The 19,116-nt window shown below is 38.2% G+C and overlaps 1 protein-coding gene across 1 annotated transcript; it reads right to left on the reverse strand.

The window, feature by feature from the left end:
* Positions 1-298: 298 nt before the first annotated feature.
* Positions 299-7,344, reverse strand: LOC311087835 (uncharacterized protein; the record flags this gene model as incomplete). The annotated part of the gene is made up of 10 exons (XM_084121305.1): positions 299-390; positions 1,229-1,408; positions 1,491-1,869; positions 2,112-2,162; positions 2,304-2,398; positions 2,593-2,901; positions 4,325-4,492; positions 4,684-4,761; positions 6,954-7,058; positions 7,305-7,344. The coding sequence occupies 10 exons, from the start codon at positions 7,342-7,344 to the stop codon at positions 299-301; spliced, it is 1,497 nt and encodes a 498-aa protein (XP_083977431.1).
* Positions 7,345-19,116: the final 11,772 nt, after the last annotated feature.

Here is a 19,116-nt window from a genome sequence, read left to right on the forward strand (position 1 = left end):
AATCTTACTTTATGATTATTAAAGAATGATACAATAGTAAATACTGACCATGGACTTACTAGCTTGAGACATGGGGAATAAGCCTCTCTCGGACTGTGATGGCCTTCGAACTCCACGCTGAGGTGTGAGAGAACGCCTAGACGCGTTTTTAAAGACAGCTGCTCCTGCAATAATGTCAATAATTGAGGTTGGAGAATTGACAACTATGAAGAATGCAACTGATCATGGACATGAAAAAATTTACTAGCCAATGGCGATTCTTTTGCCAAGGTGTGTGTAGAGGGTAGTAAAAAAATGTTTACTGACTTACTGGCTGACTCTGGACTAAATGCTTCTGATGATTCAGACCTTGTGGGTGAACGGTGAAGCGTTGGACGAGAACATCCAGAACTGAAAAAGGAACAGGAAGGTTGAAAGACTTTGTTTTGAGATCAGACTTAAAAATACTTTATATTCCATTTGCATTGTAAAGTAGAATAAATAAAAACATGAAATTACTGTCTGAAGATGCAGGACTCTCTGGTTGTCTAATGGCGGTGTTAGCCAGTTCTGGGGGTGCAGGTAACTGGAGCAGCATTGCATTTTGTCCTGTGGTTGTTAAAAGAAATTCCAAAACCAGAAGCATCAGCAACTTAAATGACAGAAAAACTCATATTGCCAACCATTCCCTGAAGCTTGATGACTGAATTACACCACTGGACCAGCCCAGCCATTTTACTCACCCCTATGTGAGAGCTTAATCTTTGGCAGAGGAACCGGAAGCAACACTGTATCCTCTTGACAAGAACATGCACAATCACAGTAAGATAACGATGAATACTAATGAACACAAATTTAAAAATCTCACTACAAATAATCCAGAATTGAAGACAAAAGATTATAATCCTCCTCTGCCTGTTAAACTTCCTCACACCTGAAACTGATCGAGTGAATCTCCTCAACTTCTCCAATCTGGTGTAGATGACGATCAAACCATTGATGTTCTAACATCTGCTCTAAGCTGGGGCGTTTAGTTGGATCCCGGGCTAGACACTGTCTAATCAGATCCCTGCAGTCTGTACACATTTTAATAAGGAGAGAGCTGGTTAGTCATGACCATGTGACCTGGCATTTTCGCTATACGTTGAGCTATATCTAAAAATTCTGACACACTTCAACCTTTAACTTTCTGTACAAATCGTTTGCTTTATGTGTGTGTTTATCAATTTTATCATCATTATTCACTCACATTCGGATAAGTTGCGGTTCTGAAATATAACTTTGGCTTGTGTGATTTCCGTTCTATTAAGAAAAGGGAGACATGCGTTCGACAACTTGTACAGCAACACTCCTAGAGACCAGACATTTGCTGGGACGGCGTGGAATCGAGGTTCTGTCAAGACTTCAGGTGGGCAGTATTTCAGAACTCCTGTAAGAAAGACATTTGCACATCGTTGAGCTTTTTTTTTTTAAAGCATCATCAAATAATTAGTACCTTCAGGTTTCCTCACCCCTGTATATGTTGCTCTCGTAGCCTTCACTACTAAACAGCTGACCGCAGCCAAAGTCTATCAGCTTGAGGTCTATCGTGTCTTTCTTCAACAGGAAATTCTGCGCATGAATGTCATTATGGAAAACACCACGATGGATGCAGTGTTGCACTGCCCGCACAGCCTGTATCATGACGACCCGTGAGAACCAGTCACTCCAAGGCTGACGAGTGATTGAGTCCAGCAAGCTCTCGCAGGGTTCGGGATACTCCATGACCAGAGTGAATCCTTTAGGATCTTCAAACCACTCGTACAGTTGTATGACGAAGGGGCTTATGGATTCTCGCCTCATCATCATCAGCAGCGCCACTTCTGTAACGAGAGGTTCGGGATGCCCAGGCTAGAGAGAAGAAGCAGATAGAAGGTTTGCTGGGTAAAAATCTGAAGAAAACATCATTTTGAAATGTACTATTCTATGATCTTTTTAGATGCGTTCAAAAGAGCCTTTTCAGCTCAAAGTTATTTGGTGCCTCTAGGCTTATTTGTTGATCACATTTATACCTAACGCTTCCTACGGGTGTATTAACTACAGTAATCTGCACTTAAACAACTCCACACACATTCAGGTTTTGGCCAACTTACAATATTAAGATAGCGATCGTTGTCAATCTTGCGTATCCGCTTGATGGCAACCTGCACACACAAAAACCCAGTTTCAATGACAGTAACAGTATTCAAGCACCTTGTACTAAGTATTAAACCATCTGTAAATTGTTTGAAATGTGTTTTGATGCATGCAAGAGCAAAATGTTTGTACAATTCAGTAAGATTTACCTTTTTGCCATCAAATTTGCGTATTCCCCGGAACACCCTTCCAAATCCTCCGGATCCAATCATCTTTTTCACGTTATAGAGAGACTCAAAGGACTCTGAAAAACACACAGAAAAATATGAGACAATTATTAGCTTGCTAGATCCATTGTTTTATTTAAAAAATATCAGTGCTGGTCGAGCAACAGTAAATCGGATGTTAAAATGTTAAAAACTGACTCAGTTGAAAAACTTGAAATAGCAAAATCTCTCTCTGTAGACTTTACACCGCCCAGCCTTATTTCAGTCTCACCTGTTGAGCTCTTGTTCACTGGAGAAGCCTCCACGGCACCCTGAGCAGTTCGGCCAGTTGATGTCTCTGTTGGCTCGACAGAAACTGGACCCGGCAGACACAGAGACCCTTCGAGGCTGTCGGACCTTGACAAACCCTGTTGGTTTGGGCTCTCCGATCCATCGCCACTCCACCTCCACTCGGCGCAGTACGAGCCTCGGCTGCTCAGACTCAACGGCTCGACACAGGCCTCAGAGAGGGACCAAGATGAGGATGACGCGATGCCCGGAGAAGAATCTCTGGAAGCAGTTCTCCAGGATCTGGAGCGGCCTGAGGATGGAACATTTCAGACATCAAAAACTGTTTTTTGTTTTGTTTTTTTAATAATATTAATTATCAATGTCAGTGCTGGTCACATCAAATTGTAACTTTGGTTTCACTTTATTTTGGTCCCTTTAAAGGGGACATATCATGCCAAATGCACTTTTTTAGCCCTTAAATGCATTTTGTTGTATATTTGGAGTGTTTAGAAGTACAGAAAATATGAAATTATTCTCTTCAGGTGCTTCGTTGATATCTTTATATTCTGTTTTGGTCATATTTTTCAACCTGTTCTGATTTTTCTGTTATCTATGACGTTTTTTGAACTATTACGTCACAGTCTTTGCAGCGGAACTGCCAAATAAGGACATTGACTTCCGGCCCAACACTTCGAGCAATCCGCCATTTTTATTTCTCGCTGCAATTTTGTAGTCCAAGCTAAAGGATGCAGAAGTTACGAGAGGGTAAGTTAAAATGTTCGGTTGTTGGATGTAGTAACCCACACGCTTCATTACACCGTTTAATGTAGATGAACTGCCGCGCTTGTGACAGGGCGCATGTTTAACTGAAAGAACGAGCAGAGAGAGAGAGAGACCCGGTCGCGCGCGCGCTCCCTCTCTTCGGAGCCAGGCGAAAGTGTAAACAAGACATCACCGTCTCCAAACTAGACGCTGTCTTGCTCTCTCTCCCTCGCACATATTAATCAAAATAAATCGACACGGTGGTAAAAGGTCGGAAGACCAAAGTTTCATGTGTAAATACAGTAACACACCATTGCGATACATCCATATGAAGACGTTGTTCTACAGGTTCGTCGTCTTCATTTTCATCTCGCTCCTGCTCCGACTCTGGCTTGAACGTGTAAGGCTGGCTGGACAAGTCTTCCGTTGTTGACGTTTTGTTAATAACGTGTGAATAAAAAGTTTCTGTGCCGCAGATAATCGTATCTCTGCTATCAAACTACAAAAATGTCCGAACGGGGTGGAGTTGAACCGAGTGTGGGCGGGGTATGAAGTGTCTCAATTGTATTTAAAGAGACCGCACCAAAACGTGTTGCTCTCAGACACACATCAGAAAAGGGGTAGAAAAGGGGCCTGTGGAGCTATAATAATGAGGAATTCAGACCCAAGCATTGCAGTTCCGCTTTATATAGACTACAAATGTATGATTTATATGTAAAAAGGAACAATTTAAAAGCATGATATGTCTCCTTTAAGACATTCTATAAGTCTATAAGTAACATTACACCTACATGTCTACTAACTCTCATTAGTAGAGTATTAGTAGACTCTACTAGAGTATTAGTAGACAGTAGACTTTCCCCTATTATAATAAATAATATTATAATGGGGGAAATAATTTTAATATTCTGTAAAAACAAGCCTTATTTTGAGTGGAAAACAAGATAATACTGTTTAAAATAATGATTTACCATTACTTGGCTTGACGCCGGAGTGATCTGGAGCAGGTGATGATGGTTCCGGAATAAAAGGCTCCACAACATCCACAGCACTACTGGAACAGCAGCAGAAAACAGCCTTCAAAGCCCTCCAGATCCTGAGGAGACAACCAGGTCTCTTCGTACGTTCTGGAGCTATTTCTGAAATGAAGAAAAAACAAATGAAAACAACTATTAGACACATCTGTAGTTGCAAAGTTACTTATAGTCGACAGAATGTTCAAAAGGGACCATCAAAATAAAGTGTTACCGTTACTTTAGTTGACAAATCAGCCATTGAAAATAGAAATAGAAACTAAGCCATTACTTCTTTATTAAAAGCCTATTCTGACCTCTGCAAGAGTGTTTAGACGAAGTGGACGGACGTCCATCATCTGGGTTCCGCTTCGCCCTCGTCCCGCGAGCCTGACCTGTGGACACAGAAACAGAAAACTCAGAAGACAGAGATGTTAAATATCCAGGACGATCCTGGCTCTGGGTCGGGTCTGGCAGCGGCAGAGGTGGACAGTAACAAAGTACATTTATTTGAGCAGGGACGGACTGACAATCTGTGCGTTCTGGAAAAGTCCAGAACGGCCGTCCAACCGAGGGCCGTCGGCACAAAAAAAAAGTCTAATAAAGCAATATGAACAGCCAACAGCAGGGGCACTAATACGATCACTTATATGCTACGTGTAAAAAAAAAAGAGTCGGCCTACTAGCCACTGACTTAATAGTTTTATAAGGCTTACCTAGCTATTGCACTTTTAAATTTGCTTACATTATATTTGAATAGTTATAAGTTATAGTAGGCTTTATAGCAGTTGCGTCTGATAAACATCAAATGGGAAACGCTCAAAAAGCGGAACGAAACTTGTTTGATCTGTGCGCGGCCAAAGCAAGCAGGGCTGATCTCGATAACGCGAACATTATTACACAGAGCTGCGCGATCCACTGAGAAGCATTTCAATTCAGCGCAGAATTCTCTATTATAAACCCACAGATGACTATGTGATTTAAGTTAGTTAAAAGACAGATGAAACAGCAAAAAACAGGCGGAACAACAAACCAGTTAGAAAACATTTCACTCCACAACTTTACTGTAGTAAAACTGTAGTAAAACAAACTTTTTTTGGCAGAAATGTGCCTGTATATATTCATATTAAAAATGCTTTTATATATAGTCATGTTATTAAAGTTATTAAGTTGTTATTAAACGTAATGTTATTAAATGTAATCAATGCAGTAATGTTTTTGTTTAGAAGTTATGGCAGTTTATTTATTTTGCATTTATATTAATACTAAATATTTGTTTTTGATAACACATACTATAGATTTATAGAGAAAAAAAAATCGATATATATTTTCATAATTTTTCAGGAATTGTTTAAAACTGCCTGAACCAGAACCAGATCTCAAGATATTTTATTATTTCGCATATTATGGTGAAAAGTAAAAAAAAAAGTTAAAGGTAAAGTTAAAAAGCACCATGTTATATGTATAATAAATATTTTTGAGTATAACAAACAAGTAGCCCTTCTAGATTATTGTATCCCTAGAGGTAGCCCACAAAAAGGTTGGAGACCCCTGGTATATAGTAACTATATGTTTTATAATTACAAGTTTGTGTAATTTGGGGTTTCTGTGGGCAGTGACATTTCATTATTTGTATTTTATTTTCAATGCAGATGTAATGGCATTGTACAAATTTTTAGTTTTTATTTGAAGGCTGAGGCTTCATTAATAAACACAACCCCAATTATCATGATTGGTTTTGAGATGTTACTTGCTTGTCTGATAGGCTACAGTGTGTGGCATAGTATCAGGACATCCTGGCTATAGTGTCTGTAGCGCACGGCTAGGGGCGAATGGCCGGATGATGGGAGATCATTTGGGAGAAAAAAATGATTTTTCATTTTTCAAATTTCTCCTATTTGGGAGAAAGTCCAGGGCTGTTTTTTAGCCCCAGTCCGTCCCTGTATTTGAGTACTGTACTTAAGTACACTTTTTGAGCATCTGTACTTTACTTGAGTATTATTTTTTCTGGAAACATTTTACTTTAACTTCACTACATTTGAAAGACGAGTATCGTACTTTTTACTCCACTACATTTCTGTCAAGGTCCTTGAGTAGAAAGTAGTTGGATTCTGACATCAATCTGATTTTCATTTTCAGCGTTGGGTTTGGTCTTCTAAATGCACATTTTGTCATTGTTTTGGAGCACACTAGCTTATAACAGTGGCTGACATATTCATACTAAAAGCCAAAAAACTTTAAATAGGGCACTATTTGAGGGAACAGCCCGAAACAGGGTGTCCGAAACTATTGTGGATGTTATTAAGAGCACTTATTCAATCTCACATTCAATCCCACTACAGGAACTGTGTTCTAGAAATAAATTTCATATTGATATGAGGGTAGGTATAGGCCGGCATAACGTTAGATTCAGAGGCACAAGGTACTGTAACTATCACAAACAACAATAATAAAATGCATTGACATTTACTTTTGATACTTAAGTACTTTTAAAAACTCTTTTCAACTTTTACTTGTAACTGAGTAATATTTGACTAGTAGTATCTGAAACTTACTTTCACTCAAGTAAGGAAATTGTGTAACTTACTTCGTCCATCTCTGGGCAGCGAATCTCCACGGTCACCAGAACCGGGTCTCCAAACCTCCTGACCAGCCGTCTGAGGGAAAGCAGCGCTCCTGGGTCTGGAGTGATCTTAGGATGGAATATTTCACAGATCACAGAGTTAGTAATATTTTAATAACGTTAATAGTAATAATCAGCAATCAATGTCTGTGGTCAATTACACATTTTTACTTCAGTTAAGTTACTCAAATTCAAAACTTTATTTCGCATGCAAGGAATCAAATACATGTGATCAAATGGGTTCTTCAAATTAATGTAGTCAGTCATTGTACAACATCATACCATAAACCATAAATGAAAAATTAAAGCACTCACCTCCTCTTTCACCCATCATTTGATCGTGAGCCATCGACATCTCCTCCAAACTGCAATAAAATCAAGAACACAAAACACAACACAACACAACAAAACACAACACAATACAAATCTCCTCAGAAATACTCCCCTGAAAAAATATCAAACAAACAAATAAAAGTAACAAGTTATTCTCAGAAATTATATGACGCTTTCACAAATGTAAAGGATATATTCTCCGATGTCCTTCTAGAATAAAAGTCTCCTCTCAGAAATCCAGAAAACAGCTTCAAAGTCTCAAGTTTCGCACAGAAAATTCTCAGCAAAAGTCTGTTAAGTCGCCTCGCCCTCGTCTCTCAAACAACAGACAGCGGTCGATCGGGAATTGTGGATACATGCAGATTGCAGAATTCATAAAACGCGTCACTATAGCAACTAAAATTTGAATCACTGCAAGATTCAAGTGTAAATATAGGCAGCATTCATAACATGCATCGTTACAGCATCTAAGATTTTAAAACACTATAAAGCACGTACAGACAGCGATCGGTTCGAGTGTAAATATATACGCAGTCAGAATTCATAACCTTCCTAGCAACTAAATTCGAATCACGCATGCACGCGCACATCGACTCTGATTTATTAAACAGTTACAAATTTAATGTTGACGTTTTCTTTTATATGATATTCATTCTTTCAGAACAGTTTTATTATTAAAACCCGTGGAAAATGCGCGCAAAAAGGCACAAGGGAGAATAAATCGGACATCATATAAATTAATTAAATTGGCCCTTTTCCGCATATATAACCACAAGGCCAATCAGCTTTCAGTATCACTAATGCGTCATCCAACCGGTTAGTAGTAGTGGTGAAGAAATCCAAATTATTGTTGAATTCTCTATTAAAATTGTTCACAATTGCTACCCAGTTAACTATAAACGTGATAAATTTGCCCCCATTAAATATCAAACTAAAACGACAGATTGCATTGTGGGTTTAACCTGATGCAGCAAAAGATTTGTTGATTACAGTGAAACTTTTTTTTTCTTTGCTTACAAAAAATAGTTATTTTTATTAAATAGTAATAGTAATAATTATTAAAGCATTGCAGTATTCCTTGACCAAAGTGCTTCTGTAATATTTAGTGTATCTATAGTGTATTCCTGGAAATGGACCCTTCAACTTTTCCATTATTATCTCACCAGTTGAACTATAATGAGCATATATATATATATATATATATATATATATATATATATATATATATATATATATATATATAAAATGAACATATATAAAAACTATAATAGCATACAATGTTATAAGACTACAAATAATATTTTTACAAATCAGTTATTTCCTCCCACAAATTTCTCTCATCTTAACTATACATAATAACTTTTTGTCACCCGACTGAATTTGATCAGAAGGGATGTGTAAGCACTATTATTTGAAAAACTTCTCTGTTTTGTATTATTAAAAGCAGTGTTTGACTATACAAGGGTAAATTCTACTGTGATAATTCTACTATGGTATTTACCAATTGTTCTTATGCATTACTGCAGTAGTGGTACTTCACTTTCTCTAGACTCAACTCACTGGGCCCATTTGGAGCAATCTGTGTCTATGTGCTAATATAATATACCTTGTACATCTAGCCTCTAGTCTAGAGAGAATATGGTTGTTCATATCTAAGGGCCCAAATCTAAAAAAAAAATTGTGAGGGCACTGACCACTAGGCTATTGAAGCTTTAATCTGCAGCAATTTGATAAATATTAGAACCTCATTGTGTACGAAACATAGAGGGAACAGAATCCGACGGCAAATAGTTCAGCTGTCGAAATCCGTTCCCCCACCCCAATGATGAGAGATGTTGATGTATCGGCTTAAAATATGCTTATTCTATTCTATGTGTGGATGGAGCTTAACTTGCATCAGTTTAAAGAATGTATTTTCTGGCCTTTTATTATGATCGAACAGTATAGTATCAAGAAAGTTTGATGACCCGGGACTTGAACTCGGATCGCCCAAAGCTAAAATAAAAATTTGAGGGCACTGACCACTAGGCTATTGAAAAAAGTGATTTGCTGCAAGTTGATAAATATTAGAACCTCAGTTTGTCAGAAATATGGGGGGAACAGAATCCAACGGCAAAAAAACAGCTGTCGAAATCCGTTCCCCCACCCCAATGATGAGAGATGTTGATGTATCGGCTTAAAATATGCTTATTCTATTCTGTGTGTGGATGGAGCTTAACTTGCATCAGTTTAAAGAATGTATTTCCTTGCCTTTTATTATAATCGGACAGTATAGTATCAAGAAGGTTTGACGACCCGGGACTTGAACTCGGGTCGCCCAAAGCTAAAATAAAATTGGGAGGGCACTGACCACTAGGCTATTGAAGCTTTAATCTACAGCAATTTGATAAATATTAGAACCTCATTGTGTACGAAACATAGGGGGAACAGAATCCGATGGCAAATAGTTCAGCTGTCGAAATCCGTTCCCCCACCCCAATGATGAGAGATGTTGATGTATCGGCTTAAAAAATGCTTATTCTATTCTGTGTGTGGATGGAGCTTAAACAGCATCAATTTCATAAATATTAGAACCTCAGTTTGTCAGAAATATGGGTGGAACAGAATCCGACGGCAAAAAAACAGCTGTCGAAATCCGTTCCCCCACCCCAATGATGAGAGATGTTGATGTATCGGCTTAAAATATGCTTATTCTATTTCGTGTGTGGATGGAGCTTAACTTGCATCAGTTTAAAGAATGTATTTCCTTGCCTTTTATTATAATTGGACAGTATAGTATCAAGAAGGTTTGACGACCCGGGACTTGAACTCGGGTCGCCCAAAGCTAAAATAAAATTAGGAGGGTATTGACCACTAGGCTATTGAAGCTTTAGTCTACAGCAATTTGATAAATATTAGAACCTCATTGTGTACGAAACATAGGGGGAACAGAATCCGATGGCAAATAGTTTAGCTGACGAAATCCGTTCCCCCACCCCAATGATGAGAGATGTTGATGTATCGGCTTAAAATATGCTTATTCTATTCTGTGTGTGGATGGAGCTTAAACAGCATCAATTTGATAAATATTAGAACCTCAGTTTGTCAGAAATATGGGGGGAACAGAATCCGACGGCAAAAAAACAGCTGTCGAAATCCGTTCCCCCACCCCAATGATGAGAGATGTTGATGTATCGGCTTAAAATATGCTTATTCTATTTCGTGTGTGGATGGAGCTTAACTTGCATCAGTTTAAAGAATGTATTTCCTTGCCTTTTATTATAATTGGACAGTATAGTATCAAGAAGGTTTGACGACCCGGGACTTGAACTCAGGTCGCCCAAAGCTAAAATAAAATTAGGAGGGCATTGACCACTAGGCTATTGAAGCTTAAGTCTACAGCAATTTGATAAATATTAGAACCTCATTGTGTACGAAACATAGGGGGAACAGAATCCGATGGCAAATAGTTCAGCTGACGATATCCGTTCCCCCACCCCAATGATGAGAGATGTTGATGTATCGGCTTGGATGGAGCTTAACTTGCATCAGTTTACAGAATTTATTTTCTGGCCTTTTATTATGATCGGACAGTATAGTATCAAGAAAGTTTGATGACCCGGGACTTGAACTCGGTTCGCCCAAAGCTAAAATAAAAATTTGAGGGCACTGACCACTAGGCTATTGAAGATAATGATTTGCTGCAATTTGATAAATATTAGAACCTCATTGTGTACGAAACATAGGGGGAACAGAATCCGACGGCAAATAGTTCAGCTGTCGAAATCCGTTCCCCCACCCCAATGATGAGAGATGTTGATATATCGGCTTAAAATATGCTTATTATATTTCGTGTGTGGATGGAGCTTAACTTGCATCAGTTTAAAGAATGTATTTTCTGGCCTTTTATTATGATCGGACAGTATAGTATCAAGAAAGTTTGATGACCCGGGACTTGAACTCGGATCGCCCAAAGCTAAAATAAAAATTTGAGGGCACTGACCACTAGGCTATTGAAGACACTGATTTGTTGCAAGTTGATAAATATTAGAACCTCATTGTGTACGAAACATAGGGGAAACAGAATCCGACGACAAAAAAACAGCTGTCGAAATCCGTTCCCCCACCCCAATGATGAGAGATGTTGATGTATCGGCTTAAAATATGCTTATTCTATTCTGTGTGTGGATGGAGCTTAAACAGCATCAATTTGATAAATATTAGAACCTCAGTTTGTCAGAAATATGGGGGGAACAGAATCCGACGGCAAAAAAACAGCTGTCGAAATCCGTTCCCCCACCCCAATGATGAGAGATGTTGATGTATCGGCTTAAAATATGCTTATTCTATTTCGTGTGTGGATGGAGCTTAACTTGCATCAGTTTAAAGAATGTATTTCCTTGCCTTTTATTATAATCGGACAGTATAGTATCAAGAAAGTTCGATGACCCGGGACTTGAACTTGGGTCGCCCAAAGCTGAAATAGAATTGTGAGGGAACTGACCACTAGGCTATTGAAGATAATGATTTGCTGCAATTTGATAAATATTAGAACCTCATTGTGTACGAAACATAGGGGGAACAGAATCCGACGGCAAATAGTTCAGCTGTCGAAATCCGTTCCCCCACCCCAATGATGAGAGATGTTGATGTATAAGCTTAAAATATGCTTATTCTATTTCATGTGTGGATGGAGCTTAACTTGCATCAGTTTAAAGAATGTATTTTCTGGCCTTTTATTATGATCGGACAGTATAGTATCAAGAAAGTTTGATGACCCGGGACTTGAACTCGGTTCGCCCAAAGCTAAAATAAAAATTTGAGGGCACTGACCACTAGGCTATTGAAAAAAGTGATTTGCTGCAAGTTGATAAATATTAGAACCTCAGTTTGTCAGAAATATGGGGGGAACAGAATCCGACGGCAAAAAAACAGCTGTCGAAATCCGTTCCCCCACCCCAATGATGAGAGATGTTGATGTATCGGCTTAAAATATGCTTATTCTATTCTGTGTGTGGATGGAGCTTAACTTGCATCAGTTTAAAGAATGTATTTCCTTGCCTTTTATTATGATCGGACAGTATAGTATCAAGAAGGTTTGACGACCCGGGACTTGAACTCGAGTCGCCCAAAGCTAAAATAAAATTGGGAGGGCACTGACCACTAGGCTATTGAAGCTTTAATCTACAGCAATTTGATAAATATTAGAACCTCATTTTGTACGAAACATAGGGGGAACAGAATCCGATGGCAAATAGTTCAGCTGACGAAATCCGTTCCCCCACCCCAATGATGAGAGATGTTGATGTATCGGCTTAAAAAATGCTTATTCTATTCTGTGTGTGGATGGAGCTTAAACAGCATCAATTTCATAAATATTAGAACCTCAGTTTGTCAGAAATATGGGGGGAACAGAATCCGACGGCAAAAAAACAGCTGTCGAAATCCGTTCCCCCACCCCAATGATGAGAGATGTTGATGTATCGGCTTAAAATATGCTTATTCTATTTCGTGTGTGGATGGAGCTTAACTTGCATCAGTTTACAGAATTTATTTTCTGGCCTTTTATTATGATCGGACAGTATAGTATCAAGAAAGTTTGATGACCCGGGACTTGAACTTGGGTCGCCCAAAGCTGAAATAAAATTGTGAGGGCACTGACCACTAGGCTATTGAAGAAAGTGATTTGGTGGAAGTTGATAAATATTAGAACCTCATTGTGTACGAAACATAGGGGGAACAGAATCCGATGGCAAATAGTTCAGCTGTCGAAATCCGTTCCCCCACCCCAATGATGAGAGATGTTGATGTATCGGCTTAAAATATGCTTATTCTGCTTCGTGTGTGGATGGAGCTTAACTTGCATCAGTGTAAATAATGTATTTTCTGGCCTTTTATTATGATCGGACAGTATAGTATCAAGAAAGTTTGATGACCCGGGACTTGAACTCGGGTCGCCCAAAGCTGAAATAAAATTTTGAGGGCACTGACCACTAGGCTATTGAAGACAGTGAGTTGCTGCAAGTTGATAAATATTAGAACCTCATTGTGTACGAAACATAGGGGGAACAGAATCCGATGGCAAATAGTTCAGCTGTCAAAATCCGTTCCCCCACCCCAATGATGAGAGATGTTGATGTATCGGCTTAAAATATGCTTGTTCTATTCTGTGTGTGGATGGAGCTTAAACAGCATCAATTTGATGAATATTAGAATCTCAGTTTGTCAGAAATATGGGGGGAACAGAATCCGACGGCAAAAAAACAGCTGTCGAAATCCGTTCCCCCACCCCAATGATGAGAGATGTTGATGTATCGGCTTAAAATATGCTTATTCTATTTCGTGTGTGGATGGAGCTTAACTTGCATCAGTTTAAAGAATGTATTTCCTTGCCTTTTATTTTAATTGGACAGTATAGTATCAAGAAGGTTTGACGACCCGGGACTTGAACTTGGGTCGCCCAAAGCTGAAATAAAATTGTGAGGGCACTGACCACTAGGCTATTGAAGATAATGATTTGCTGCAAGTTGATAAATATTAGAACCTCATTGTGTACGAAACATAGGGGGAACAGAATCCGACGGCAAAAAGTTCAGCTGACGAAATCCGTTCCCCCACCCCAATGATGAGAGATGTTGATGTATCGGCTTAAAATATGCTTATTCTATTCTGTGTGTGGATGGAGCTTAAACAGCATCAATTTGATAAATATTAGAACCTCAGTTTATCAGAAATATGGGGGGAACAGAATCCGACGGCATAAAAACAGCTGTCGAAATCCATTCGCCCACCCCAATGATGAGAGATGTTGATGTATCGGCTTAAAATATGCTTATTCTGTTCTGTGTGTGGATGGAGCTTAACTTGCATCAGTTTAAATAATGTATTTTCTGGCCTTTTATTATGATCGGACAGTATAGTATCAAGAAAGTTTGATGACCCGGGACTTGAACTCGGGTCAGTCAAAGCTAAAAAAAAATTTGTGAGTGCACTGACCACTATAGTCGGGGAGCCAAAGTCTCAAAAGCTCAATAAAATGGGTTGAACCTGACATGGTCTGCCATACTTTTTATTCGTGTTTTTTCTGTTAACTTTGACCTTAAGAACCAATAATTGGAGGGTCTGCTCTGCCGGAAATATCGCAAAAAATTTTTTTTGCCCATTTTAGTGTATGCACTCCTTATTTTTTATCAGAAAAATGTACAAAAATATTTTTTTCCTCAAATCCTCAGTGGGTTGGGTAGGCTGTCAATAAATGCATTCCAGATACACAGAACACATGTGCTGACAACATCCACTGAAAAAATAACTCTTAAAACACATTTCTACATGATTTTGCATCAATTTAATGCAAAAAAATAGGCATTTTCTCACTTTTTTTCCAATATTTTCATCTTTACTTTATTGGCAATAAACTTTTCACCCAAGTTTTGACATCAGTCAATATGTCATTCTTTTCACCAAACAGAATTCTCATTCCACAGAAAAAATCATAAAAATCCAACCAAAATCAATGGATCTGTGATTATTTATTATGATGCTCAGAACCTCAGTGGAATTTTAGGTTACTCTCAAAATTCCGAAAGACATACTGGATATTTAACTGGATATATAGTTTTTAATGTCCACATTATTAAGCATCATGGCCCAGGCATCTTTTTAATTTCAATATAACCCTGTTCTCCAAATGGAAATGTGTCACACAAGGAATATAATACAGCAAAATGACTTTCATTATTTTATTGCCTCAGATGACAACTATTACAACTTTAACAGAACAAAATAATTTAACATAACTTAATTAACAGGTCCCTGTGAGGTGGGATAATCCGGAGGGTGGCACACTGAAGATACTGCTCTGGGGACAGACCTTCACCCTCACCACCTGAGGAGACAGCAAACAAGACCGGCAGGCTGGGTTTTACAGCAGCACATTAAAAGATGCACCCCTCGGCGCATCTTGCCAAAGGTGTAATAGGAAGGCATCTTCAGTTGGTGGAAGGCAACGCATGTCTCCTTTGATGCTCACAAAGAGATGGGCTCGCAGTGCATCTAGAGTACCACCAAAGTCACTCTGTCAAAGAGTGACACCATATATCGCCGTGCTGCTGTTATAACCTCTTCCTGAACATCCAGGCTTACCTCAGGGTCACTGTACCTGCACAGCGGCAGAAGGTCTGTCAGGTGTTTAATAGGAGTTGTGTAGGTGGTAAAGACCAATTTTTTGTGTGAACAAAGAAAACATCATGATCATGCGTAATAAATCATAATTCATGATGATGTACTCATCTTAGTTAATGTTTTAATTAAGGTGTTGTTCATCCATGAAGTCATGAATGAAAAACGTTGAACTCATGTTAGTTCCTGATGATTCATGAGATATTAATGCATGAATGAATGCATATTTCATGCATGAATTTATACATGAATTCATGCATGAATTTATACATGAATTCATGATAATTCATGTACCCTTACCGTAAAGTGTTACCATGCTTCCTTTATTTTCCAGCAGGATTTGCACCTGCCCACACTGCCAAAAGAACCAAAACCTGATTCAATGACCATGGTATCACTGTGTAATTACTGTGTGATTTCATGTAATATTCAAATTTTTTGAAATCCTGTTTTCGTGGGTTTTATGAGCTGGAAGCCTAAATTATATACAAATAAACAACTAAATACTTGAAATCGTTTAAGTTGTGGGCCCTGAATCTATAATCTATGGAAGTTTAACCTTTTGAATGGAATTATGGAAATAAATAAACTTTTCCATGATATTCGAATTTTTTGGAAAGGGTCTGTATATCCCGAACGCCGTCAAGGAAAATGGTTAATTATTGCCGTGTTTCAGGTTGTACCAACTTCCAAAAGTTATTAAAAACCAGGACGAGGAATGCCAGAAGTTATCAGAGGAAAGGAGGTTGGCAAAGCTCAACCAAGATCTAACTCACGTGGGAAAAATCTGGACAACATCAGGATTTGGTCGGCACATTTCTTGTCAGATATTGTGAAATGTTGATTGCAGCGGCTCATAATAAATTTTCTAGTGTAATGATAATATTTTTAATAGTAAATAGTAAAAACAACTATTACAGACAAGTCCAATCTTATTTATGGTACAATACCCATCACAATCTTTGCACATCAAGAAATCAATTGGTAATATTCCCCCCAAAATAGTATATTTCTGGCGCACACAACCATCATAAATCCATCATGGTTTTCTCAGAAATGTGAAGCTGAACAATAATAATTAGAAATGTTTCTCGAGCATCAAATCATCATATCAGAATGATTTCTGAAGGATCATGTGACACTGAAAACTGGAGTAATGATGCTGAAAATTCAGCTTTGATCACAGGAATAAATTGCATTTTAAAACAAATCGAAAATATTCAAATCGAAAACCGTTCTTTTAAATTGCAAAAGTATATTACTGTTTTTACTGTATTTTTGGTCCAATAAATGCAGTATTAGTGAGCAGAAGAGACTTCTTTCAGACACATTAACCCCAACCCTTTGAACATTATAGTGTACATCAATCATCACAAAGCATTTTGAATTTCATTTCTAAATGAGATTTTTTTTATGTTGATTTATGGAAGTTTGGGTCTGGATGTAAAGATAAAAGATATTTATATGAACTTAAGCATGAAGTTAAAAAAAAAAACCTTAATGGTGAATTGAGAACATGTGAGAACATTTCGAAAGCCTATTGGTGGCTTGTCTGCAAATCTTGTACCTCTGTGTGTATTGTGTAAATAAAACTGCCATAAGATGCATATTTACTGACATGTCAAAGTCTTTTTTCATTCAGAATTGTGTATTTTTAGCCTGGGTTTCCCCATGCTGCCTTGCGCGCAGTGTGATTTTATTCACGCCTCAGCGAGGGGACCAATCACAGAACGGGGAGGGAGCAGCAAGACAATGACGACGTCTATGCGACACAGAAGCAGTCTGTTTATATCTATGGATCCAACATGGCAGCAGACGTGAAGTTACCTTTCGATGCAGCCTTAGATAGTGATAGTGACCCATCGTCTTCTTCCTCGTCGAATTTCTGTCGCTCTACATACGTCATCTGGTATAATTGAAACGATTGGCTATGAGTTACGTACAGGCGCATTTGATAGCCCAATAAACGGCTCTGGGCATTCGTAAACCACGCCTCAAATACGAGAAAATGAGCATGTGGTTCCCAGACCACGTCTCAATGAGAAGAGGTCTGATGTTAGCCAGGCTAGTGTATTTTCACAATTCTTTTCAATTTGTTTCAGGTCATACACTGAACAAATCTGAAAAACGTATCCTCTGCCGAGATAATCCATCCACCTCACAGGTGTGGCATATCAAGATGCTGATTAGACAGCATGTTATTGCACAGGTGTGCCTTAGGCTGGCTATCAATATCACAATTCATTGGAGTGTGTGTGTGTGTGTGTGTGTGTATATATGTGTGTGTGTGTGTGTGTGTGTGTGTGTGTGTGTGTGTGTGTGCGTGCGTGCGTGCGTGTGTGTGTGTGTGTGTGTGTGTGTGTGCGTGTGTGTGTGAAAAAATCACAGCTTCATCGGAATGTTACGAAACTTAGTGACTTTTATGGCATTAGATATTGAGGATAAAAAAATTGAGGTCATGATCCGAGCAGGCTAAGTGGTCGTAAAAAAAACAGTTCCTTTTGTGCTCTTCAGTCAAAAATGACCGACCATAGGAAATGAATGGGAAATTGACAAAAACACAAATATTCTGAGAATTTTTGTGTACAATCTACAAATCGTGCTCAACAATGAAGGGGTGACACTCTTAAACATCAAGAGTGCAAAACAGACACACCCACTCACACACACACACATACAAACACACACACACACACACACACACACACACACACACACACACACACACACACACACAGCAGCTCATTTGCATTTAAAGGGACACATAAAAACGGCGCGTTTTTGCTCACCCTCAAAAGTGACAACTTTAACATGCTATATAAAAATATCTGTGGGGTATTTTGAGCTAAAACGTCACATACACACTCTGGGGACATCAGATACTTATTTTACATCTTGTGAAAAGGCCATTATACCACGCCTTTAAGCTGTTTTCCTCATGGGGACCCAAAAATGGTTGTAGAAGGAAAAGGATTTCCGATACTGTCATCTTTGTAGGGACATTTCGTTAAAACTAAATATAAAAAAGTGTATAAAATATAAAAGTGAAACTCCTCCAATGCCAATCTGTGTGTGGGCACGAGTAGCCAGTTGTGTAATTCTTATTTTTATTAATGATTCTTATTCTTGCGGTACCATGACTTGAATAACTGCAATAATGACCTGAAAGATAATAGTTAATTATGTGATGTAATAGTGTTGTCCAGTTATGTCCTCTTCAGTGTCTGTTTAGCACCAAAAACACTCATATTTCACCAGTAGATGGCGATGAGTGAGTGAGTCAATATATCACTGACAACCAAGGATGGACAAATAAACCATCATAAATAGCGTTTAACAAATGTAAACAAAATGTAAACAGTGTGAAAGATGTGCCATTTTTCTGCCTGTGATATTGTTTTCATTTAATTTGTATCTATTTTGTCTATTATTGTTTGTCACTGTTTTATATTTGTTATTGTTGCATAATAATAAATCCATATTAATAATAAAAAATACATCCAAATTAATAACAAGTCCAAACGAAAAAGCCCATTTACAATTTTCTTTAACGTTTATTACAAATATACATGCAGCATTTCAATTCAACAGATACAAATGTTAAATAAAATATAAACACGTTAAACAAAATAAACAC

This window comes from Abramis brama (assembly GCF_963993115.1).
Source record: "Abramis brama genome assembly, chromosome: 8".
Lineage (NCBI taxonomy): Eukaryota > Metazoa > Chordata > Actinopteri > Cypriniformes > Leuciscidae > Abramis > Abramis brama.